The following is a 24,382-nucleotide window of genomic DNA, read 5'->3' as shown; positions in this document are numbered from 1 at the left end:
CCAGCTCCCAGGGCAGCACCAGGCCGGCCCCTGCCTCTGGCTGCCAGGCTGGTGCGTGCCCACAGCCGGAGGAGAGCGCCCGGCTCCTCCAGCCGCCCTGCCTGCTGCCCGGAGCCGTGTGGCGATCGGGTTTCTGTTCTCACTTTCACTCAGTGGAGTGGCTCCCGGCCAGGGGTGAGGACGGGCCCCCAGGCCTGGGGTCACGCAGGGCCCTCCCGCGATCGGCCACAGCGAGGGGAAGGCTGGCTGGAAGCCGGTGCGTTCCTTCCGGGCAGAAGGTGGGCGGTGGGGCCGGGCGGGGCCTGGGGGCAGGGCTGGGGCCCCTGCCCGGTGCTCTGTGCCCGCATCGGGCCAGGGAGCAAGCTGATCCTGTGTGCACCAGCCCCAGCCAGCTGGCTCTCCTCCCCTGTCTGCACACCCTCGTCCTGGGCCAGAGCATCCACCTGGAAGCCTTCCCCTAACAGGTCGGGGATCTGGGCAGGCGACTCCCTTCTCTGCCTCGGTTTTCTGATCTGTGAAATGGAGCTGAAGAGGCACTAAGCTAACAGGGGTTTTGGTGTGTGTGTGTGTGTGTGTGTGTTTAAGGAGGCAAGGTTTTTAATATATGTCATCAAGCTAGAGGCCCGGTGCACGAAATTTGTGCAAGGGGGGATCCCCGAGACCCCTCAGGGGATGTCTGACTGCCGTTTTAGGCCTGATCCCAGACTGGTCACCCCCTCCTGCTGCTCAGTCATTTGGTTGTCCTTCACTAACCCCCCCGTCGGACTGGTCACCTCATGCAGCATGCTGCTCAGTCATCCATTGGTTGTTTCAGTCGTGACGGCATCTGGCTTTTTTTTAATATATTTTATTGATTTTTTACAGAGAGGAAGGGAGAGAGATAGAGAGTTAGAAACTTCTTTTTTTTTTAATATATTTTATTGATTTTTCACAGAGAGGAAGAGAGAGATAGAGAGTTAGAAACATCGATGAGAGAGAGTCATCGATCAGCTGCCTCTTGCACACCCCCTACTGGGGATGTGGCCGCAACCAAGGTACATACCCTTGCCCGGAATCGAACCCGGGACCTTTCAGTCCGCAGGCCGACGCTCTAGCACGCATGTGTCAAACACAAGGCCCGCGGGCCAAATCCGTCCCGCCAGGCCTTGCAATGTGGCCCGTACCGCGCTGTCATCACTGCACTCTGCTGCATTTCCATCACAATGACAGTTTATGACTGTTCAGTAAACCATTCGGCCCGCGATTTAGGCTGGATTTTAGATTTTGGCCCCTTCTCTGATTGAGTTCGACACCCCTACTCTAGCCACTGAGCCAAACCGGTTTTGGCTAAACTTTTTTTTTTTCCTCTTAAAATACTGGACCATGCTTACATGCTGTTTTCACCCGTTTTGTTGATTTTTTAAAACCACTATTGAGGTGCACCTCACAGGCCACACAGTCCGCCGGGAAAGGGGTGGCTCCTGGTGCTGGCGTGTTCACAGGCAGCGCGGCCGGCACCGGTCAGCGCTAGGACGGCGTCCTCGCCTTCGGAAGAGCTGTGCCCTCACCCCCCCTCCCCTCCTCCTCCTCCCCGTCCTCCTCCCCCGCCCTGCAGCCCGCCTCGGCTGCCTTTGTATCAGAGGAATCAGCCACGCTGTGGCCGTCCGGGGCCGGCTGCTTCCACGTAGTGTGACGAGTTCCAGGCTCATCCGTGACCTGGCGTGTGTCAGAACTTCGCTCCTTTTCAGAGACACAAATATTTCATGATTTGGACACAAACAGAGATTTGTTTAGATTTTCTCAGGCGTTAAGGCAGTGCCCCGGGCACAGGGTCAGCCTGGCTGTCGGTTAGGGTTCCTGGCTGTGCCGCCGTGAGCAGCGCTGACTGACCTCTGCCGGCCTCAGTTACCTGCTCCGGGCAATGGGCACAGGAGGGAGTGCGTATCTCTGGGGGCGGGGGAGAGGTTAATGGTGTCCTGGGCGACCGGGGCCCTGCTCTCTGGGCCCGGGGCGGCTGGAGGGAGGGCGCCCCCTGCAGGAGCCGTGTGTGAGGTGCACCCTCTCCCTTTGCTTCTCCGGCAGGTCCCAGAGGAGGCATCGCGGCCGTGTGCCCCCCCTGCCCCCCAGGCATGGCGAGGCTGGACCTGGAGGAGCTGGCCGAGATAGGTGCGCGGCCCTGCCTCCGGGCTCGCCCCTCTTCCCACGGGAAGTCCCGCATTGTTGGGTTCGGGGCCAAGGCAGGATTTGGAGCTGGGAGATGGGGTTCGGTCCACAGGCTGGTGCCATTACAGTGTGACCTTGGGGAGTCATTCCCCTTCTCTGAGCCTCAGTGTCCGCCTCTGTCACTGTGAGGGCCAACATCCAGCCCTCGGGTCCATTTTCTCCTCCCATGTTGCTGCACTTAGCAGGCGCATAGTGGGTGTACAGCAGAGGTGGGCGCGCGGTGGGCACATAGTGGGTGCACAGCAGAGGCGGGCGCGCGGTGGGTGCACAGCAGAGGTGGGTGCATAGAGGGTGCACAGCAGAGGTGGGCGCGCGGTGGGTGCACGGCAGAGGTGGGTGCACGGCAGAGGTGGGCACCTAGTGGGTGGGCGCATAGTGGGTGCACAGCAGAGGTGGGCGCATAGAGGGTGCATGGCAGAGGTGGGCGTGCAGTGGGCGCATGGCAGAAGCATGGTGACCGTCCTATAAAAAGGCGCCCGGAGGCCCCTCGTGCTCCTCCCTGGAGCACACAGCTGACCTCTGCTCCTCGCTGTCCACCGCAGAGCTGCAGAGAGACGAGGAGGAGGCGGCGGCGCTGGGCGCAGTGCGGAGACCCTCGGCGGTGGCAGCGGCCGACCAGGACCCTGCCCTGAGCCTGAGCCACCCCTTTTACGACGTGGCCAGACACGGCATCCTGCAGGTGGGAGGTGAGCCCGCTGGGAGGCCCAGAACATGACTGCGCGCCTGCCTTCCGGAGGGTGCTGGGGGTGGGGGGGGCCCGGGGACAGTGGGACCCGCCCAGGGCTCCGCCTCGGGCAGCCACACGTCACTCCCCCCCAGGGGTGCCCCAGTTTTCCTCCCGGTGCCCCTGTCCGGCACCGAACATCGAGCCCACAGCCAGAGCCAGACTGCCACGGGGACAGTGCACTGACTGCCGGTACTGAAGGGGAGCTTTGTAGAATTTTAACTCCTAAGATGGTGTCTTATTGTTTCTGCTTTTTAAAAAAATTTTATTTTAGAGAGAGGAAGAGAAACATTGATTTGTTGTTCCAAGTGTTTTTGCATTCATTAGGCGATGACTGGGGATTGAACATGTGCCCTGACTGGGGATTGAACCTGCAACTTTTGTGCATCAGGACAACACTCTTTTTTGTTAAAATACGTTTTTACTAATACAGATTCCGTGCACTGGGGAGGAGGGGTCCCTCAGCCCAGCCTGCACCCTCAGTCTGGGAGCCTTCGGGTGGATGTCCCATCGGCAGCTCCTGCATTGAGCGTCTGCCCCCTGGTGGTCAGTGCCATCATAGCGACCAATCGGTCCACCATCGGGCTGAAAACCCGCTCTCCACCATCCCCAGCTGGGGCGCTGGGGTGCACGCAGGAGGCAGCCAGTCGGCGTTTCTCACGTCCGTGTTTCCCTCCCTCTCCCTCCCACTCTCTCTAAGACCGATCAAAGGCACATCCCCGGGGAGGGTTTTTTTTAAGGAAGGAAGGTCCACACGGGTCCTGGTCTGGCCGGATGCCCGGTCACCGCTCCACCCAGATCAGGGCACAGACCAAACACAGGTGGTCGGAATCCCTGTGGCTTCCGCAGCGAGGTCAGCGGCCGTGGCCGAGGACCTGAGCCCCGTGGCCCTGTGCACCCGCTGTGCGCCGGCTCAGTGTGCAGGCCCCGCCGGGCTGCTGCCGCCTCGCTCTGCAGGCCATCGGCCTTCCCTCCGGGCGTGAGGAGCGCGGAATCGCTTCTTTATCGCACACGGGCTCTCGTGAGCCGCCCGGCAAGCAGCGAGGGAGGAGGACGGAGTGGATTGACCGCTGCCTCCGGGGTGGCCCGTTATTGATAGCTTTCGTTTCCGGCGTGTCACCTCATCTCGCGGCCTGTGTCTGACACGCGGGCTGGTGCTGCCAGAGGGCGGGCCGGGCGCTCGCTCACACGGACGGATGGTGTCGGCACCGTCGCTGTGCCAGCAGGATGCTGCTGGGGGAAGGAGGTGGGCCCGGTGTGGCGCTGGGCTCCGGCCCTCTCCGTGTCGCTGCCTCAGGGCCTTTGCACATGCTGCGCTCTCCTGTGTGACGGCAGGGCGGCGGGGCTCACAGCCGGCAGTGCCTTCCTGCCCTGTGGCTGGCGGAACTGGGCACCGATTTCCCAGGTGGGGCTCGTTGTTCTGACCCTTCCCTGCCGCTCTGCCCTGGTCTCACACCCTGCGCGCTCCGGCCCAGCCGACCAGCAGCCCCTCAGCGGCCGGCACAGGCCCCTCTGGCAGGAGGTCTGATGGGCACTGATAGGCTGCGAGCCCCGCTCCCCACCGAAAACCGGAAGCCAGGGCAGGGCGGGCACCAGCATTGTGGGAAGCCTGCTGTGCCCTTGGTGGAGGCTTGCTCCATGGGCACTGCCTCCTCTGAGTGCCGGGCGTCTGCCCTCAGAGCTGGGGCGGGCAGTCAGGGGCACCCGGTGAGTGTGTGTGTGTGTGTGTGTGTGTGTGTGTGTGTGTTTCTGTGTGTGTGAAGGCTGGTGTGTGTGTGTGTTTCTGTGTGTATGTGAAAGCTGGTGTGTGTGTGTGTGTTTCTTTGTGTATGTGTGAAGGCCAGTGTGTGTGTGTGTGTGTTTCTGTGTGTGTGAGAAGGCTGGTGTGTGTGTGTGTGTTTCTGTGTGTGTGAGAAGGCTGGTGTGTGTGTGTGTGTGTGTGTGTGTGTGTGTGAAGGCCGTGGTCCCAAGAGGCAGCTGGGGGCCTCGGCGCTCAGCGGGGTGTCCTGCAGGGTTGGACCGCCTGGGGAGACGCATCGTCACCTTCAGCTGCTGCCGGATGCCCCCCTCGCACGAGCTCAACCACAGGCGCCTGCTGGAGTAAGTCCCCCGAGCCCATCCCTCTCTGGCGCCCCCCGCGCTGAGCTAGGGCTGAGCTCTCGGTGCGGATGGCAGGTGGCGTCATGGTGGTGAGTCTGGCTTCCTTCGGGGTGAGGACCTCCTCGGGAGAGGGTGGCAGGGCCTGGGGGCCATCTCAGTGTCGCTGTCACGCTAACTCCGATTTCACCGCCCTCCGGGGACGCACCCGCAGTGGGTGCCTGGTGCTCCCCTCCCCTGCCCACCTCCTGCCGTAGGGGCAGGGTGGGGCCACCATGGGGCGGGGTGGGGCTGCCATGGGGCGGGGATGGGGATGGGGCTGCCAGCGGGTGGGGCGGGATGGGCTGGTGGGGCCGCCATGGGGCAGGTGGGGCGGGGATGGGGCCGCCATGGGGCGGGCGGGCTGTGGGTGCGTGGTGACGGGCCGTGCCCGCAGGTACCTGAAGCACACGCTGGACCAGCAGGTGGAGGGCGCCTACGCCGTCGTGTACTTCCACTTCGGGCTCAGCCGCCAGAACCGGCCGTCGCTGCGCTGGCTGCAGGGCGCCTACCGGGAGCTGGACAGGAAGTGCGTGCGGGGCGGGGGCGGGCGGCACGGGGCTCACAGCCGTGCGGGGTGGGGGGGGCACCTCCTCTCAGAGCCGGTGTGCCCTGCGGGGGCCGGGGCGGTCCCGGTTTCCGGGGGGGGGGGGCCCTCTGAGTCTGGGTGACGCGGCTGAGCGCGCCCCCCTCAGGCACAAGAAGAACCTGCAGGCCCTCTACATCGTGCACCCCACCAGCTTCGTCCGAGTCCTGTGGACCGTCTTCAAGCCCCTCATCAGGTAGGCCCCGCACCGCGGTCCCAGCAACCCTCTTCTCACCGGTGAGGAGCACACACACACACACACACACACGTGCTCACATGTACACACATGTGCCCCCACACACATGTACACATGCACCATCAGTGATCCCAGATCACTCTTCGAACTGCTGCCTTCTGAGCGTGCTCTGAGAAGCAACTTCCAGCGTCCTGTGCTGTGAGGTGACCGAGAAACCCTGTGCCACCCCCATCCCTCCCCCAGCACCCCCACACACACATACACGCACACACACGGGACACCAGGAAGCCTGGGAGGCGGTGATGTGCTCGCCACCTTGACTGTGGAGACGGTGTCATGGCAGGTAAACACAGGTCCCATGTAAGGTAGTTCCATGTAAGGCGGTCCCGTGGAAGGCGGTCCGTGTGAGGCGGCCCGTGTGAGGCGGGTCCGTGTGAGGCGGGTCCGTGGGAGGCGGTCCGCGTGAGGCGGTCCGCGTGAGGCGGGCCCGTGTAGGGCGGGTCCGTGTGAGGCGGGCCGTGTGAGGCGGGCCGTGTGAGGCGGGCCGTGTGAGGCGGGCCGTGTGAGGCGGTCCCGTGTGAGGCGGGTTTGTGTGAGGCGGGTTTGTGTGAGGCGGGCCGTGTGAGGCGGGCCGTGTGAGGCGGTCCCGTGTGAGGCGGGTTTGTGTGAGGCGGGCCGTGTGAGGCGGGCCGTGTGAGGCGGCCGTGTGAGGCGGGCCGTGTGAGGCGGGCCGTGTGAGGCGGTCCCGTGTGAGGCGGGTTTGTGTGAGGCAGGTTTGTGTGAGGCGGGCCGTGTGAGGCGGTCCCGTGTGAGGCGGGCCGTGTGAGGCGGGCCGTGTGAGGCGGGCCGTGTGAGGCGGTCCGTGTGAGGCGGTCCATGGAAGGCGGTCCGTGTGAGGCGGGCCGTGTGAGGCGGTCCGTGTGAGGCGGTCCATGGAAGGCGGTCCGTGTGAGGCGGGCCGTGTGAGGCGGTCCCGTGTGAGGCGGGCCGTGTGAGGCGGTCCGTGTGAGGCGGTCCGTGTGAGGCGGGCCGTGTGAGGCGGGCCCGTGTGAGGCGGGCCGTGTGAGGCGGGCCGTGTGAGGCGGGCCGTGTGAGGCGGTCCGTGTGAGGCGGGTCCATGTAAGGCGGGCCGTGTGAGGCGGCCGTGTGAGGCGGGTCCGTGTGAGGCGGTCCGTGTGAGGCGGGTCCATGGAAGGCGGGCCGTGTGAGGCGGCCGTGTGAGGCGGCCGTGTGAGGCGGTCCGTGTGAGGCGGTCCGTGTGAGGCGGGCCGTGTGAGGCGGGCCGTGTGAGGCGGGCCGTGTGAGGCGGGCCGTGTGAGGCGGTCCCGTGTGAGGCGGTCCCGTGTGAGGCGGTCCCGTGTGAGGCGGCCGTGTGAGGCGGCCGTGTGAGGCGGCCGTGCTTCAGGGAGCTGCGCACCTGCAGCCCGCCTGGCTGGCGTGGCCGTGGCTGAGTGCCAGCCCAGGAGGCAGGAGCTGACGGCCGTTCCGGTCGGTCCGGGCAGGGGGCGGGCTCGGTGCCGCGGGCACACAGGGCGGCAGGCGCTCACCAGCTCACGGCGGTGCTTCTCCCCCCCTCCTCTCTGAAGGCGATAAAAACTCACACTTGGTGAGGATTTGCTTTGTTCTTGTTTTTGAACATATTTCTCTCCATTGATTCTCCTGCACGTCCAGCCACAAGTTCGGGAAGAAGGTCGCCTACTTCTCCTCGCTGAGCGCGCTCCGGGAGCACCTGCAGTGCGGCCCGCTGGCCGTGCCCCCCGAGGTCGTGCAGTGAGTCACCCCCGTCCCGAGCGATCCGGTCCCGGGCGGCCCCTCTGTCCGGCGAGGACCGGGCGGCCCCTCTGTGTCCGGCGAGGACCGGGCGGCCCCTCTGTGTCCGGCGAGGACCGGCCGGCTGGCGGGGCGCAGGGAGAGGCCGCGGGCGGGCGGCCGGAGCGCTCCTGCCTCCGCTGCAGACGGTCTCCCCCTCACCCGGGCCGCTGGCTGCGGGCGCGCTCTGGCTCTGGCACCGAGGAAGGCAGTGGGCGTGGGCGGGGCAGTGGGCGTGGGCGGGGCATTGGGTGTGGGCGGGGCAGTTTGGGGCGGGGCGGTGGGTGTGGGCGGGTTGTGGGTGTGGGTGTGTGCGTGGGGGTGGGGGGCATGTGTGTGGGTGTGTGTGTGGGGATGTGTTCGTGGGGGCATGGGGTGTGTGTGTGGAGATGTGTGTGGGGTGTGCGTGGGAGTGGGGGGCATGTGTGTGGGGGTATGCGTGAGGGTGGGGGCATGTGTGAGGGTGTGTGCATGGGGCTGTGGGTGTGTGTGAGGGTGTGTGCGTGGGGGTATGGGGGGTGTGTGTGGAGATGTGTGTGGGGTGTGCGTGGGGGTATGGGGGAGGTGTGTGGAGATGTGTGTGGGTGTGTGCGTGGGAGTATGGGGGGGTGGAGATGTGTGTGGGGTGTGCGTGGGAGTATGGGGGTGTGTGTGGAGATGTGTGTGGGGTGTGCGTGGGGGTATGGATGGGTGTGTGGAGATGTGTGTGGGGTGTGCGTGGGGGTATGGGTGTGTGTGGAGATGTGTGTGGGGTGTGCGTGGGGGTATGGGTGTGTGTGGAGATGAGTGTGGTGTGTGCGTGGGGGTATGGGGGTTGGAGATGAGTGTGGTGTGTGCGTGGGGGTATGGGTGTGTGTGGAGATGAGTGTGGGGTGTGCGTGGGGGTATGGCTGTGTGTGGAGATGTGTGTGGTGTGTGCGTGGGGGTATGGAGGGGTGTGTGGAGTGTGCGTGGGGGTATGGGTGTGTGTGGAGATGTGTGTGGGGTGTGCGTGGGGGTATGGGTGTGTGTGGAGATGTGTGTGGGGTGTGCGTGGGGGTATGGGTGTGTGTGGAGATGTGTGTGGGGTGTGCATGGGGGTATGGGTGTGTGTGGAGATGTGTGTGGGGTGTGCAGTGGGGTATGGGGGGGGTGGAGATGTGTGTGGGGTGTGCGTGGGGGTATGGCTGTGTGTGGAGATGTGTGTGGGGTGTGCGTGGGGGTATGGCTGTGTGTGGAGATGTGTGTGGGGTGTGCGTGGGGGTATGGGGGGGGTGGAGATGAGTGTGGGCTGTGCGTGGGGGTATGGGTGTGAGTGGAGATGTGTGTGGGGTGTGCGTGGGGGTATGGCTGTGTGTGGAGATGTGTGTGGTGTGTGCGTGGGGGTATGGGGGGGTGGAGATGAGTGTGGGGTGTGCGTGGGGGTATGGCTGTGTGTGGAGATGAGTGTGGTGTGTGCGTGGGGGTATGGGGGGTGTGTGTGGAGATGTGTGTGGGGTGTGCGTGGGGGTATGGCTGTGTGTGGAGATGTGTGTGGGGTGTGCGTGGGGGTATGGGGGGGTGGAGATGAGTGTGGGGTGTGCGTGGGGGTATGGGGGGGTGTGGAGATGTGTGTGGGGTGTGCGTGGGGGTATGGCTGTGTGTGGAGATGAGTGTGGGGTGTGCGTGGGGGTATGGCTGTGTGTGGAGATGAGTGTGGGGTGTGCGTGGGGGTATGGGGGGGTGGAGATGTGTGTGGGGTGTGCGTGGGGGTATGGCTGTGTGTGGAGATGTGTGTGGGGTGTGCGTGGGGGTATGGCTGTGTGTGGAGATGAGTGTGGGGTGTGCGTGGGGGTATGGCTGTGTGTGGAGATGAGTGTGGGGTGTGCGTGGGGGTATGGCTGTGTGTGGAGATGAGTGTGGTGTGTGCGTGGGGGTATGGGGGGGTGGAGATGAGTGTGGGGTGTGCGTGGGGGTATGGCTGTGTGTGGAGATGAGTGTGGTGTGTGCGTGGGGGTATGGGGGGGTGGAGATGTGTGTGGGGTGTGCGTGGGGGTATGGCTGTGTGTGGAGATGTGTGTGGGGTGTGCGTGGGGGTATGGGGGGGTGGAGATGAGTGTGGGGTGTGCGTGGGGGTATGGGTGTGAGTGGAGATGAGTGTGGGGTGTGCGTGGGGGGTATGGGGGGGTGGAGATGTGTGTGGGGTGTGCGTGGGGGTATGGCTGTGTGTGGAGATGTGTGTGGGGTGTGCGTGGGGGTATGGCTGTGTGTGGAGATGTGTGTGGGGTGTGGCTGTGTGTGGAGATGTGTGTGGGGTGTGCGTGGGGGTATGGGGGTGTGTGTGGAGATGAGTGTGGGGTGTGCGTGGGGGTATGGGGGGGTGGAGATGAGTGTGGGGTGTGCGTGGGGGTATGGCTGTGTGTGGAGATGAGTGTGGGGTGTGCGTGGGGGTATGGCTGGGTGTGGAGATGAGTGTGGGGTGTGCGTGGGGGTATGGCTGGGTGTGGAGATGAGTGTGGGGTGTGCGTGGGGGTATGGGGGGTTGGAGATGTGTGTGGGGTGTGCGTGGGGGTATGGCTGTGTGTGGAGATGAGTGTGGGGTGTGCGTGGGGGTATGGCTGTGTGTGGAGATGTGTGTGGGGTGTGCGTGCGCGGCCCAGAGCTGTGCCGGGTGAGAGCGGCCTCTGCCCGCAGGTACGACGAGAAGCTCCGGAGCCTGCAGGAGGGCCGGCCGCTCAATCCCGCCAGGACACCGCCTCCGCGGCCCCCGCTGCCCACCCAGCAGTTCGGCGTCAGCCTGCAGTAGTGAGTGCGGGGCCTGCCCTCTTCCTCCGCGGGCCTGGGACGCCCCCCTGTGCGGGGCCCTGGACACCCCTGAGTGTGCGGACCTGGGTGCCCCTGTGTGTGCTATGTTGTGTGTCCACACGTGGTCTTATTTGAGGCATATGTGCTGCAGATGTTTTCTGGTTTATGGTCTGGTGTGTTTTTTAAAAATATATTTTTATTGATTTCAGAAAGGAAGAGAGGGAGAGAGAAACATCCGTGATGAGAGAGAATCATGGATCAGCTGCCTCCTGCACCCCCTCCCCACACACTGGGGATTGAGCCCACAACCTGGGCCTGTGCCCTTGACCAGAATCGAACCCGGGACCCTTCAGTCCACAGGCTGATGCTCTATCCACTGACCACACCAGCCAGGGTAAGGGTGGGGAACCTTTTTCTGCCAGGGGCCATCGGATAGTGAGAACATCGTTTGCAGGCCACACAGAGTAATCCACTGACACACTGGCCCGCAGTCCTTGGTCAGACACTTAGTTAACGCACCCCTGTGCCTCGCCGGGCCCGACCACATGACTTCTGGGCCTCGAAGGGCCCGCCAGCCGGACATCCCCCACCCTGCAGCGGGGCCAGGTCACTGGAAACCCGCTCCTGGTACCCCGTGCCGGCCACTCGGAGAGGGAATCCGTGTGGTTGGCTCTTCACGTTAACATTTCATGCCGCTCCATTGCGAACACTGGGATAAAACGGCAATAAACACATTTTTTAATATATATTTTATTGATTTTTTTACAGAGAAGAAGAGAGAGGGATAGAGAGTTAGAAACATCGATGAGAGAGAGACATCAGTCAGCTGCCTCCTGCACACCCCCTACTGGGGATGTGCCCGCAACCAAGGTACGTGCCCTTGACCGGAATCGAACCCGGGACCCTTCAGTCTGCAAGCCGACACTCTATCCACTGAGCCAAACCGGTTTCGGCCTGGCAATAAACACATTAACTAAAGCACCAAATAGTTAATTTGCTTGGACTGTGAGTGAATAAACGCCCTTAAAATTCATAACCAAATCCTATTCACCAGTGCTGACATGCTGAGCTGGGTCCCACAGCACACGGCGGGAGCCGTCACCCAGAGCCGTCACCGAGCTCGGGTGTCACGGGGCGGGCTCACTGTGCCCGGACGGGGAGCCCGGGAATGCACGTGTGTGGTCAGTAGGGCCGTGGGGGCCACTGGGAAGAGAGGGGCCTCTGGGGGAGGGGGAGGGAGGCCACAGCCCAGCTCCGGCACTTTCTAGCTTTCTTTCTCTGTAACTGTCATTGAACCCCGCCCCCTCACCCTCCAGGGTCACGGGGGCTTAACCACAGGGTGTCAGACTATGTGAGCCAGTTCCTGCTGCCCAGCACTTCACCCGCTCCTCTCCCTCCTCCAGTGTCCCCTCCTCCAGGAAGCCTTCCCTGATGACTCCACACCAACGAGAGCCACTTGCTGAAAAGACTGTTTTTCTCCCCTTGGCCAGCCCTGGCCCGTGTGGCTCCGTTGGTTGGAGCATCATCCCGTGCACTGAAGGGCCGTGGGTTCAGTTCCCAGTCAGGACACACACACAGGTTGTGGGTTCCATCCCCACTCGGGGTGCACATGAGGCAACCAATTGATGTTTCTCTCACATCGATGTTTCTCTCTCTCTCTCAAATAAATTTTTTTTAAAAGCATATCCTTGGGTGAGGATTAAAAAAAAAAAAAAAGCCGAAACTGGTTTGGCTCAGCGGTAGAGCGTTGGTCTGTGGACTGAAAGGTCCCGGGTTCGATTCTGGTCGAGGGCATGTACCTTGGTTACAGGCACATCCCCAGTAGGTGTGCAAGAATCAATGTTTCTCTCTCATCGATATTTCTAGCTTTCTATTCTTCTCTCTTTCTCTCTATAAAAAATCAATAAAATATATTAAAAAAAAAAAAAGAGCCGAAACCATTTGGCTCAGTGCGGACTGAAGGGACCCAGGTTCGATTCTGGTCAGGGGCATGAACCTTGGTTGAGGGCACATCCCCAGTAGGGAGTGTGCAAGAGGCAGCTGATCGATGATTCGGGGTGCTCTGTGCACCGGTGAGGGGCCTGCGTGGCTCCTGGGGCCTCGCCCAGCGGGACCCACTTCTCGAGGGCAGAGGGGACACTGGTCTTTGGTCCCTGCCCCAGGGGGCTGTGCAGAGCGTACAGCGCCCTCTGGGGAGGCTGCGGGGGAGGCTCCTCAGGCTCTGGCTCGGCCTTAGCTGCCAGAAGCGCCCTCCCCAACCCCCATTAGCGTCTGGGGACTGGTCTTGCTGATGACACAAACCTGTTTCTCTTTGCCCATTTGCCTCCCAAAGAGGGCAGCTGAGCAGAGGGGAGTCCCCTCCCAGCACCCCCACTGCACCACCTCGGAGCACAGGCCTGGGCTGCTCAGGGACAGGGCCTGGGTCTGGTTTGACTTGGCCCCTAGGCTGTGTGGCTCCGGATGGAACAGCCAGCCTCTCAGAGTCTGCTCTGTCCTCTGGGAAATGAGGCCCTGGATGAAGCCTGTGGGCTTAGTAGCGCATCCGTGTCCGGATCTGGGTCTGTGTGTGTCTGTGTTTGTGTGTGCCTGTGTCTGTGTGTATGTTCATGTCTGTGTCCGTGTCCGGATCTGAGTCTGTGTGTGTGTGTGTGTGTGTGTGTTCCATGTCTGTGTCTGTGTCCAGATCTGGGTCTGGGTGTATATGTGTCTGTGTGAGTGTGTCCATGTCTGTGTCTGTGTCTTTGTCCGTGTGTGTGTCCGTGTGTGTGTCTGTGTCCATTTTTCTGTGTGTGTGTGTGTGTGTCTGTGTGTGTGTATGTGTGTGTATCTATGTCTGAGTGTGTGTGTGTCTGGAGGCCTTCTGTGCGTGCTGTACATAATGTGTTGAAGTTTCTCCATGTGAATGGGTGTCTGGTCGGCACAACCAGAGGCTGAGAGCGAACAGCCCTCGAGGCCACATGCGGTTTCTTCCCAGAAACTGTTTGACGGTCGGCGTCCACCCGGTCCCTGCTCCTGCCCTTGGGTCGCGCCTCCGCTCCCCGGCTTCCCTCTGTGCTTCCCTCCTTTGTCCTCTGAGGCTCCTCCTCATCCCGCAAAACCCAGCTCAGAAGTTGCCCCAGGTGCAGCCTGCGCCACCCAGGCCTCCCGTGTCCTGTGCCTCTCCGGCGCTCAGCTTTATTTTCCTGCCGCTCATCCGGCCCCCCGAGGCCGAGGCTGTATCTCTCGGCGGCTCCTCCGCCCGCCTCTCCTGCTGGCGGGATGAGGCCCCCTCGCGATCACCCGTCCAGCCCACGTGACACTGTGCTGTCCTCTCTCCTCAGCCTCAGAGACAAGAACCATGGAGAGCTCATCCCCCTGGTGCTGAGGTCCACGGTGACGTACCTGCGGGAGAAAGGTGCGGGGCGGCCCCGCCGGGGGCGGGAGGGCTGTCCGCACCACCCAGGAGGCCTGCCCGGCCCTGCGCCCTGGAGCCGCACCCACCAGCCCGTCTGACCTCAATGCCCGGCCCTTCCCGGTGTCCTCCCCGTGTCCTCCCCGTGTCCTCCCCGTGTCCTCCCCCCTCTCCTCCCCGTCTCCTCCCCGTCTCCTCCCCGTCTCCTCCCCCTCTCCTCCCCATCTCCTCCCCCCTCTCCTCCCCGTCTCCTCCTCGTCTCCTCCCCGTCTCCTCCCCGTCTCCTCCCCGTCTCCTCCCCCCTCTCCTCCCCCCGTCTCCTCCCCAACTCCTCCCCGTCCCCTCCTCGTCTCCTCCCCGGTCCCCTCCCCGTCTCCTCCCCGTCCCCTCCCCGTCTCCTCCCCCCTCTCCTCCCCGTCCCCTCCCCGTCTCCTCCCCGGTGTACTCCCGTCTCCTCCCCGTCTCCTCCCCCCTCTCCTCTTCGTCTCCTCCCCGTCTCCTCCCCGTGTCCTCCCCCCTCTCCTCCCCGTGTCCTCCCCCCTCTCCTCCCCGTGTCCTCCCCCCTCTCCTCCCCATCTCCTCCCCCGCCTCCTCCCCGGTCACACGGTGGGGACGGGGGAGGGACTGGCGAAGCTGGGCTGAGAGGAGTGAGTGGAGGCGGCAGTAGGTGGGGGGCCAGTCTGCGAGGGTCCCGGCAGCCCCAGGCGGTGGCACCAGCAGGGGGTGGGCCCGGTGAGCGGGCCGGGGGAGCAGCAGGCTGGCCGCACACAGGGCTCCGCACCGAGGGCCTGTTCCGGAGGTCGGCCAGCGTCCAGACCGTCCGCGAGATCCAGCGGCTCTACAACCAAGGTGAGGCGGCTTCCGGGACCCCGGCCCTGGCCCCCACCCCCCGAAACCCACAGCCACGTGCTGTCCCCCAGCCCCCAGACAGCCCGGGTGGTTTGCGGGCAGGGACGGGTCTGCGGAGGCTCCCTCGGCTGCCGCCCGACATTGGGGAAGCGCTGAGCTCACTTACGGGGGTCCCCTCCATTACGTGCACCCCATCATTTCCACGGCCACGCATTCACTCTGTGAGCCACGGGGCCGGTGTGGGGTGCTGTGGCCGGCCCCGCTCAGCAGCCCCATCCCCTGCGGACCAGGCCACCAGCAGATAACGCCCCAGCCCCGGCCAGGCGCCCTCAGAGGCAGAGGCAGAGGCAGAGGCGGGGTGACAGCACCCCCATTCCAGAGGACAGAGCCGCCCCCAGACATGTGGCCCAGCATCAGGCTCTCCCCTCGGGGGTTAGAGCCTCTTGGCCTCAGCAGACCAGACGCGGGGCCCCCGCCCAGGCCAGGCTCAGACTGCCCCGTGTGCAGGGAAGCCCGTGGACTTCGATGCCTACGGGGACGCCCACATCGCCGCCGCCGTCCTGAAGGCCTTCCTGCAGGAGCTGCCGCAGCCGCTGCTCACCGTCCCCGCCTACGAGCAGGCCCTCAGCATCACCAGTAGGTGCCGCCCCGGTGCCAGCCATCCCTCCGGGGCTCTGCCAGCCTCAGCCGGGCCCGTGTCCGAGGGTCTCTGGGAGGCAGCAGCCAGGCACTGGAGAAGGGAGGGGGCTGGGGTAGAAGCTCGGGCCATCGGCGGGGCACTGTGCCCTGCCCCTGGCCCTCCCCTCGGGCACTCAGGAGGCCCCGTGCCATGGCAGGTGTGGAGAGCAGCCTGCGGGTGACCCGCTGCCGCCAGATCCTGCAGGGTCTGCCCGACCACAACCGCGCGGTGCTCGACTACCTCATGGGCTTCCTGCACCAGGTGAGCAGGCAGGGCTGCCGGCGAGGCCCGGCCTCCACGCCAGCGCCGCCGGCCAGGTCCGGGGCCGCCCACCTCGGCCTTGGGACGCCACCCCTGGCCCCAGAGGGCTTCCTCCAAGGCCCGGCAGGCAGGGACTCCATTGGGCAGCCCTGTGTGCCATAGCCAGGGCCACCCTGCCACTCCTGCACGCTGCCCTGGTCACTGCCCTGGGCCTTCCTTCCTGGGACCTCTGCTCCCACACCGCCTCCTGATCGGAGGGGGCGGGGGAGGGAGCCTGGAGGGTGGGCTGTGTCCCAGGCCGTCTGTCTGGCTGGGTGAAGCCAGGGGCCCGCCATGCCCTCTGTGCCAGAGGCCCCACCTCGGGGTAGAAGAGGAGTCGGGAAGGCTGAGGGGTCCCAGAGGAGACTGTAGCAGGTCAGAGCCGGAGGCGGGTCCCTCTGCATCAAGGCCAAGCCCTTCCGCTTGCAGATGGGGAAACTGAGGCGCGGAGCAGGGAGGTGGCAGCGCCAGGCCGTCCCCCGCACGGGACCCACGCCCCCCCTCGCCCCCGGTCTGCCCGCAGGTGTCCCGGGAGAGCCTCTTCAACAAGATGAGCAGCTCCAACCTGGCCTGCATCTTCGGCCTCAACCTCATCTGGCCGTCGCAGGGGGCGGCCTCGCTGGGCGCCCTGGTGCCCCTGAACCTGTTCACCGAGCTGCTGATCGAGCACCACGGCAAGGTCTTCAGCGCCCGGGACGCCTGCGGGGCGCCGGCCGGCCCGGCCGGAGAGGGGGAGCCGGGCCAGCCGGGCGGCCCCATCGCCGGAGGCCGCACTGCGCCCACCAGGCCTCCGGCCCCCAGCAGCCGCCCGGGGACGCCGCTGGTGCTGGAAGTGTCCCGCTGACGTGTGCCCGTCCATGCACACGTGTGTCCTGTAAACTCACAGTAAATGCCCTCCCGGTGGCAGTGCCTGGCCCTGGTCCCTGGGCGCTGGCCACGTTCCCGAGCCGTGGGCGGGGATGCGGGGGTGGGTCTGGGGGAGTCCTAACTCCGGGGCCGTCTGAGGGGGGCCTCGATGGGGGGAGGCCTGTATCTGTCAGTGGCAGCTGCAGTAACGCCGGGTAGCCAGCTGGGCGGCGCTGTGCCCATGGAGCAGAGGCCAAGGCCGCCTCGCTCTGGCTGCTGCCGCCCATGCTCGCACACCGTGGGCCCACGCCGGTCTCGCGGCCTAGGCCGGGATGGCAGTGAGCGGGCCTGCAGAGTTACTTGGCAAAGGTGGCCGGGGGGTAGGAGGGAGAATGGGGTGGTAAACTGGGGGCCTGGCCAGCCCATTGCAAGGACGCGGCTCTGTGGCAGCTGCTGGAGAAACATCGGTAAGAGAGGCATCGAGGGGCTGCCTGCCGCACGCGCCCTCACCAGGGCCCAGGCCAGGGAGGAGCCTGCCACCGAGGTACGTGCCCTTGACCGGGAATTGAACTCAGGACCCTCCTGCCAACCGGTCGATGCTCTATCCACTGAACCACACCTGCCAGGGCTCTTTATTCTTTTTTTCAAACGCACCCTGGCAGCTCTGACCATCGGCACAGGGAGCCCAGGGCAGGCCTCAGTGGGGTTCCCAAGGGGGTCTCAGTCTGAGCCCAGGAAAGCCCCAGTCCCCGCCTCGGCCCTGGAGGAGCCGCGGGCCCCAGCGCCGGCCCCCAGCAGGGCGTCTTGTACTCAGCCAGCTCAGCGCACCCCAGAAGCGGCCTCAGGCACCTGGACCTCAGCCTCCCGCCTCCTGGAGAATACATGTCTGTGGTTTGAGCTGTGCAGTCTGTGGGGCCTAGTCATGGCCACCCCCTACACACACACACCCCCTACACACACACACACACACACACACACACCAGTGTCCCAGCCGCACAGCCCTCTGGGAAGTGGAGTCCCCATCACCTCGGTCATGTAAACAGGCCACAGAGAGGGTGACCGTTGGACAGCCTGCACCCTCCACCCCCGGGGCTTCCATCCGCAAGGCCAGGGAGCCAGGACCGGCCCTGCTCTCTCTGGCCTGGGTCAGAGGGGGCTGGGAGGGCGCTGGAGGGGCACTGCCCCCCCCCGGGCTGCCTGCACCCGGGCACAGGACCCCGGGCTGGCTGGGCGGGCACAGGACCCCGGGCTGCCTGCACCCGGGCACAGGACCCCGGGCCGTCTGCACCCGGGCACAGGACCCCGGGCCGTCTGCACCCGGGCACAGGACCCCGGGCCGTCTGCACCCGGGCACAGGACCCTGAGCGGGCGGGCACAGGACCCCGGGCTGTCTGCACCCGGGCACAGGACCCCGGGCTGGCTGGGCGGGCACAGGACCCCGGGCTGTCTGCACCCGGGCAAAGGACCCCAAGGCTGGCTGGGCGGGACAGGACCCCAGGCTGGCTGGGCGGTGCACAGGACCCTGAGCAGGCCAGGACCCCGGGCTGGCTGGGCGGGCACAGGACCCTGGGCGGGCACAGGACCCCGGGCTGGCTGGGTAAGCAGAGCTGCGGGAGGCAGATGTCCATGCTCTCTGGGTCCCTTTGATGGCAGAGCTGCCGCAGGGAGGAGGGGGCAGGGAGGATGGGCCTTTGGAGGGAGACCCCGTCCTGGTCAGGGGCTGGGGGTGGCCCTCTCGGTGGGAGTGGGTGGGCCGGGCTCCCCACCACACCGCAGGAGCACACACCGCGGGAGCACGGGCAGTCTTCACTCAGTGCACCCTTCACCCCGCTTTGCCGGGCCAGGTGGGGGCCCCTGGGCCTGGGCAGGGGCAGCCCCGCGGCCAGAGCTCTGACCCAGGATGAAGGCAGTGGAGTCCGCAGCAGAGGACCAGGCTGGAGGCAGCTCGGGCAGACGCCAGAGGCTGGGGGGTAGGGGGTGGGAGGAGGCGGCTCAGGCATGCAGAGGCCAGCCGAGGTGTGGACCCAGGGCCTCCGCCTCCCCACACTCAGGCAGAAGCCAAGCCGTCACCCTGTGTGACCAGGGCCCACCGTGGCTGTCGCAGCCCCTGCTGGGTGGGCTGTGCAGCTCTGTGCCCCTTCTCCCCCGTGTGTCCCTCAGACCCAGGCCTCCCGCGGACAGTCAATTCCCATTGGACCCCTGCTCTGGCCACAGCTGAGGCACAGGGGGCTCCTCCCAGCCTGGCCGGGCAGGGAGCCCCGTGCAGGGGGCAGGCTCCCAGTCTGGCAGCTCCCTGGCTGTGGGACCTTGTGTGCCTGTGGGACGGGTGGTGACGGTCCAGTGTGGCCAGCGCCTCCCCATGCCTGGCCTGCAGGTTGCTACTGGCAACATCCGTTCTGGCCCCAATAGGTGCACCTGTCACCTCCTGGGGAGGCGGTTGGCCTGCAGAGGGCGCCCGTGAGCTGCCCTCCCACCTCCCTGGGCTTCCCCTCCCAATGCCCAGTCCCGCCCCACGTGCTCCCAGGGCCTTTGCTGAGGCTGCAAATAAACCACAGGGCTCCGCGATCATCAACTGAGTTTAATGCGTTCAACAGACGAACTACGCGGGCCAAGGTACGGCGAACACTGGTCTCTACCCTCACTACCCACTGGGCGGGCTCCTCAGTCCAAACACCACGTCTCCAGACGCGCCAGCAGCTGCCCCTCCCGGGCCCGGCCTTTCCCGTCCGCCATCACGTTTGTCAGAGTTGAGCCCAGGACACCCGCGAAGGAAAGGAGCCCAGAGAGAGCCTGAAGACTCCACGTGGGGGCCAAGGAAGATGCATCGTGGGCGTCGGCAGTGGCCGGCGGGGAAGACATGCGTCTCAGTCTGCTTTGTCCGTCAGTAAAAGAATATAGAATCTGGTTGCACCCAGTGTCGAGTATATGAAAATAGATCTGTATCGTACAGCACAGTGTCTCCGGGGTCGTGGCCGTGGCAGCGGGGGCCGTGGCCTGCAGCGCGGACAGGCCTCCCTGCTCCTGGGTCTGCGTGTGCCTGTGGGTCTGGGGCCGTGTGCGTGCACACACGCGTGTGTTCAGTGAGTTTGGCACCGTGTGACGTGCTGGGGGTGGGAGCTGCGGCTCCCGTGCTTGTCTGTCTGCTGGGCGAGGTCCCTGGGGGCTGGAGGGGCTGGTGGAGGTGGTGAGGGGCACAGACCATGGGGACGCAGGAGCCCTGAGAGGCCAGCACACCCCCTGCGCCCCGGGACACCCCCTCCCGAGGCCACATGCCCGCCCGCCCGCCCCCGGTGTCTCTGGTCCAGCGGCAGCGGCTCTGAGCGCCCTTTCACATTAAATATCTCCCAATAAACACGCAGTGATTTTTGGCTTAGTGTCCCTCCTGGCCAAAGCCAGGGTGGAATGCTCTCCTGGCTCTTCGGAAGGAGGAAATAAGGGCTTCCCAGACGGGGAATGATCCCACCCAAATGGAACACGCGCCATGCCCCCCGCATGGCTGTGGAAACTCCGTGAGAAAAACGCTCCCACAGCCAATGGGCCAAAGCAGCCGGGGGAGGGAGGCACAGGCGAGGGGTGTGGTGCCCGGCCTGGGGCAGGGGCGCTGACGGGGGACACAGCAGCCCCCCCCCCCCCCCCCCCCCCCCCCGGAGCGCAGTTTCAAGTCAAACAGCTGCTAATACTGACCAATGGGCCTGGGTGTCTGCAAGGCACGGAGCACCCCGCCCTGGGCGTGGCCCCATAAGGGAGGGGCCTAGAGTCCTACTAGATTCTCTACCCTTTCCTGTCCCACTACCACTACTCAGCTGGCTGCGTCCGGCTCCGCCCCACCGGGCACTGGTCCTGGGATGGGGCACGCTGGCCCTCAGCCGGGAGCGCCCTGGCCCCTCACACTTCTGCACGAGGGAGGGAGGTGTGGGGACAGCCGTGCGGGAAGCCCGAGGCTTGGGCAGTCCCACCACAGCAGGCCGATGGCGCGCCTGCCTGAATCTGAACATGGGGGGACTCCACCTGCACCCCCAACCCCACCCCCGGCTGGAGGAGGAGTCTCTCTCACTCCACTGCCTTCCCTCCTGTCCTGTCCTGTCTGGCTCTGTTTGTGAAATTCACATTGTTCAGTGGTTAAGGCTGACAGAACCCTGGGAGTGTGGGCGGGTCCCAGTGACTCTCCGTGGGTGTGAAGACGGGCCCTCGGGTCAGTTGTGTCCCTGGGGGTGCTGGAGGGCGGCGTGCCTGGCTGGGGCCGAGGGCTTGGTCCAGGGCCCCGCCAGCCGCGGGGGGACCTGGCGCACCTGCTCGCCCTGTATCAGTCTCAGGAGGGCCCGCAGGCGGTCCAGGGCCGACTGGGCGCCGCTCTGCCGGGCCAGCAGGCTCACCTTCAGCTCCAGGCATTTCTGTGGGGGAGGGGGCAGAGAGGAGGTCTCAGAATTCAACTGTGCAGGCAGCCTGGGCAGCACCCCTCACCCCCCCTCCCACAGCCTCTCCCTCCACCGCAGAGCCTGAGAGATACCAGGCAGAGAGCCTCACAGAAAGCAGGCAGCAGCGAAAGCGGAACCAAAAAGCAGCCAGACCCACAGAAGTTTGTTTTAGACTCGGGGTTACAGAGTGTGTGTTTTTGGGGACGTGGGAACCTCCTGCTCACACTGCCACGCGACCGAGCCCCCGGCGCCGTCTCTCCTCGCTGGAGGAGCTCAGAGCCAGCCGTGCGGCGCACAACCTTCAGGCGCCAGCCAGCTCCCTGCGCCGTGTCCCGCAGGCTGTATCCGGCCTTTTCTAGCCTGAATGTGTATCATAGCAACGAGCACAGGACTGAGACCTCCACTCAGGCTATCTGCTGCTTAGGCCAATAGCTTAAAGTCCCTGAGACTGTGCCCGAAAAGCTAAGATAGGAATAATCAGAGTATCTTCATACTTCACTGAAAGAGCTTACGAGGGCATGGCACTGCTTTTACCATCATTGTCACCACCAGCACCATCATCACCACCATCACCACCATCACCACCATCACCATCATCACCACCACCATCACCACCATCACCACCATCACCACCATCACCACCAACATCACCATCATCACCATCATCACCACCATCACCACCATCACCACCACCATCACCACCATCACCATCTCTATCACCACTGTCACCATCATCACTACCACCATCACCACCATCACCACCATCACCACCACCATCACCACCATCATCATCACCATCTCTATCACCATCACCACCATCACCACCGACATCACCATCATCACCACCATCACCACCATCACCATCTCTATCACCACTGTCACCACCAGCACCATCATCACCACCAGCACCATCATCACCACCAGCACCATCATCACCACCATCACCATCATCACCACCAACATCACCACCATCACCACCATCACCATCTCTATCACCACTGTCACCACCATCACCACCATCACCATCATCACCACCGACATCACCATCATCACCACCGACATCACCACCATCACCACCATCACCACCATCACCATCATCACCACCATCACCACCATCATCACCACCATCACCATCTCTATCACCACTGTCACCACCATCACCACCATCACCATCATCACCACCGACATCACCATCATCACCACCACCACCACCACCATCACCACCATCACCATCTCTATCACCACTATCACCACCATCACCATCATTACCATCATCTCTACCACCACCATCACCAGTCATCACCATTACTATCATCATCATCATCACCACCATCACCACCACCATCTCTATTACCACCATCCCCACCATCCCCACCATCACCACCACCAGCACCAGCACCACCGCCACCATCACATCTGTCACGTTGTCCTGTCACCGCCCTCCAGGGAGGAACCATGTCCGCTTTGCACAACAGGGCGCTGGCTCAGGGACGGCCAGGCGCCGGTCCCGGGCTGAGAAGGAGCAGACTCGCAGGGAGCTGCCGATGACCGTCTGTCGGGTGAGGCCCCTGACTGGCAGCGAGGTACTGGCGGCCTCTCTCCTGGGGCTTCGGATCCACACCCCGTGGTTCTGGGGCGGCCCCTCCCCGCGCCCCGAGCCCCCGCACCTTCACGGCAGAGGCCAGGCGCCGGTCCCGCTCCTCCAGCCGCTGGCGCCCGCTCTGCAGCTCGCTGCCTCTCCGCAGCAGCTTCTGCCTCTCCTCTTCTTTGACTGCGAGAGGGCGGGCCGCCCCAGAGGGCAGGTCAGCCTGGGAAGCCGAGGTGGGCGCCTACAGCCACACCCTCCCACAGGCGCCGTGGCCCTGGCTGGACACGTGGGGACTGGAATACCCTCCTCCCACGATCCTGCCCTGCCCCAGGCCCATCCCCGGGCCCTCTCCCAGAGTCCGGGCCGGAGCAGCCCCAGGGGCCTGGCGGGGGCGGAGGAGGGAGCAGGTGCCCGCCCGGTTCCACCTGTCTTGTGGGTGAGGTAGGAGCGCACGATGGCCAGCATCCCGGTCCAGGGCACACTCCCGTCAGTCCTGAGGGCCTGCAGGGCAGAGACCCGCCACGCCCCAAGGAGGTGAGCCTGGGGAGGCACAGCACTCTGAGCTGCAGGTCCTTCAGCGGGACCAGGGGCGGGCACCCAGGGCCTCACACGGAGCCTGGCACAAGCAGGCTGAATCTTCCCCAACGAGAGAACAATACAGGAGCACTTGTCCTGTGCCCACGTCCTGGGGCCCGAGAGCAGCGGGGACGAACCCGGGGCCAGGGAGGCCCCCCATCATGCTGGAGTGTGAAGCTGTGACCCCCGGCAGGCACAGGGCAGGGGCCTGTCCCACAACCAGCCTCCCCCAGCTCCCCACCCCGTGCCCTGCCCTCCCTGTCGGCACCTCAGGGACCACCCGGAGGCACAGGTCTGCACAGCCTGAGACGCGGTGCTGGGGACAGGCTCACCCCCGGGTGGCACCGGCCCCTCACCTTGTGCTGGCACTTGGGGCACAGCCACACGCCCTCGGGCGCCGCGGGGCGGGGCGGGTCCAGGCAGCGGAGGTGGTAGGCGCGGGGGCAGGTGCCGCAGGGCTGCAGGTTGGCGCCCCCCTGGCAGGCCGCACAGCGCTCATCATGGGCGACCTCACTCTGGAAGAAGGGGCGCAGGTGAGTGCGGCCCCCACACTCTGCCGCCCTGCCCGCTCCTGACCCAGCCACGCCAGCAGCTCCGGGAGGAGGGGGAGGCCGGACGGGACCAGCAGGGGTAGCGGGGGTTCCTGGCACTTAGTAGGGTCACGAGTGCTCGCTGGGCATGGAGTGGCCCAGGGCCCCGATTCCTCCACCTGAGCCGGGACCCCCAGTGTGGGGGCGGGGGCGGGGCGGGGCTCCTGAGGCTGAGGACTGTCGGGTGCCTGTCCAGGGCGGGGACGGGCCAAAGCTCCCGCGATGGGTCCTGTGTGTGAGCAGGTCACATCCTCGCAGTCCTCACGGCACCAGATCTAACCGGTGTCTCACAGCCAGTGGCTCCTGCGCACCTCCATCTCCACGTCCGCCCGTGGCCGGTGGGAGGACTCCGCAGTCAGGCACACAGAGCCCCAGGGGCGGCAAGCACCCGCCTCAGAAAGGGGCTCAGCCATCGTCAGCCTTACTTACCCCTCCAGCCAGGGAGCTCACTACCTCTCCAGCCCAGGCGGCTCTGAGAGTGACGAGTTATCATAACCACACCGTGACCTGCACAACCTGCGTGACCTCCCTCCGCCCAGAGAAACCCTCCCCCGAGTCACATCTGCTCTCCCCACGTGAGCTCCTGCCCCCTTCAGACCTGGGAGGGGCCAGAGGCTCTCAGAGGGCCGGCCGGGCCGCCAGGACACGGGGTCCCCCGCTGACTCTGAAGGAGGCCTCGGACCCTGCCCGCACCTCTACTTTCAGTTCCAGGACCCCGAGAGGGTGAGCAGC

At 64.9% G+C, this 24,382-nt stretch overlaps 2 protein-coding genes across 4 annotated transcripts in view; one reads left to right on the top strand and one right to left on the bottom strand.

Annotated features, from left to right (window-relative positions):
• Nucleotides 1-2,064: 2,064 nt before the first annotated feature.
• On the top strand, nucleotides 2,065-16,538 carry ARHGAP8 (Rho GTPase activating protein 8). 2 transcript variants are annotated; one of them, XM_036420255.1, is made up of 12 exons: nucleotides 2,065-2,145; nucleotides 2,745-2,888; nucleotides 4,939-5,026; nucleotides 5,460-5,591; nucleotides 5,758-5,844; nucleotides 7,516-7,614; nucleotides 10,306-10,416; nucleotides 13,737-13,810; nucleotides 14,579-14,656; nucleotides 15,164-15,292; nucleotides 15,493-15,596; nucleotides 16,159-16,538. In XM_036420255.1, exons 1-12 carry the CDS (start codon nucleotides 2,109-2,111, stop codon nucleotides 16,477-16,479), a joined length of 1,404 nt encoding a protein of 467 aa, XP_036276148.1. In that variant the 5' UTR covers nucleotides 2,065-2,108; the 3' UTR covers nucleotides 16,480-16,538. The 2 variants fall into 2 exon arrangements, with proteins under 2 accessions (XP_036276148.1, XP_036276150.1); XM_036420257.1 differs by lacking the exon at nucleotides 5,460-5,591.
• A 3,225-nt stretch (nucleotides 16,539-19,763) lies between these two features.
• Nucleotides 19,764-24,382, bottom strand: part of PHF21B (PHD finger protein 21B) — a 37,195-nt gene continuing 32,576 nt past the window's right edge. For both annotated transcript variants that reach the window (XM_036420259.2, XM_045575093.1), the window contains 4 exons: nucleotides 23,417-23,575; nucleotides 22,910-22,985; nucleotides 22,564-22,667; nucleotides 19,764-20,872 (listed from right to left, as the gene is read on the bottom strand). In XM_036420259.2, coding sequence (XP_036276152.1) covers nucleotides 20,675-20,872; nucleotides 22,564-22,667; nucleotides 22,910-22,985; nucleotides 23,417-23,575 — 537 coding nt within the window. In that variant the 3' untranslated portion in view covers nucleotides 19,764-20,674. The remainder of the gene's footprint in view (nucleotides 20,873-22,563; nucleotides 22,668-22,909; nucleotides 22,986-23,416; nucleotides 23,576-24,382) is intronic.

This window comes from Pipistrellus kuhlii, unplaced genomic scaffold, assembly GCF_014108245.1.
Source record: "Pipistrellus kuhlii isolate mPipKuh1 unplaced genomic scaffold, mPipKuh1.p scaffold_m20_p_64, whole genome shotgun sequence".
NCBI lineage: Eukaryota > Metazoa > Chordata > Mammalia > Chiroptera > Vespertilionidae > Pipistrellus > Pipistrellus kuhlii.
This window is presented reverse-complemented; position numbering and strand designations above follow the sequence as displayed.

Coding starts and splice junctions, on each gene's coding strand:
- ARHGAP8 (XM_036420255.1), top strand. CDS start 2,109: ATGGCGAGGCTGGACCTGGAGGAGCTGGCCGAGATAG. Junction 13,811..14,578: donor GACGTACCTGCGGGAGAAAG/GTGCGGGGCGGC, acceptor GGCCGCACACAG/GGCTCCGCACCGAGGGCCTG. Junction 15,293..15,492: donor GCAGGCCCTCAGCATCACCA/GTAGGTGCCGCC, acceptor GTGCCATGGCAG/GTGTGGAGAGCAGCCTGCGG.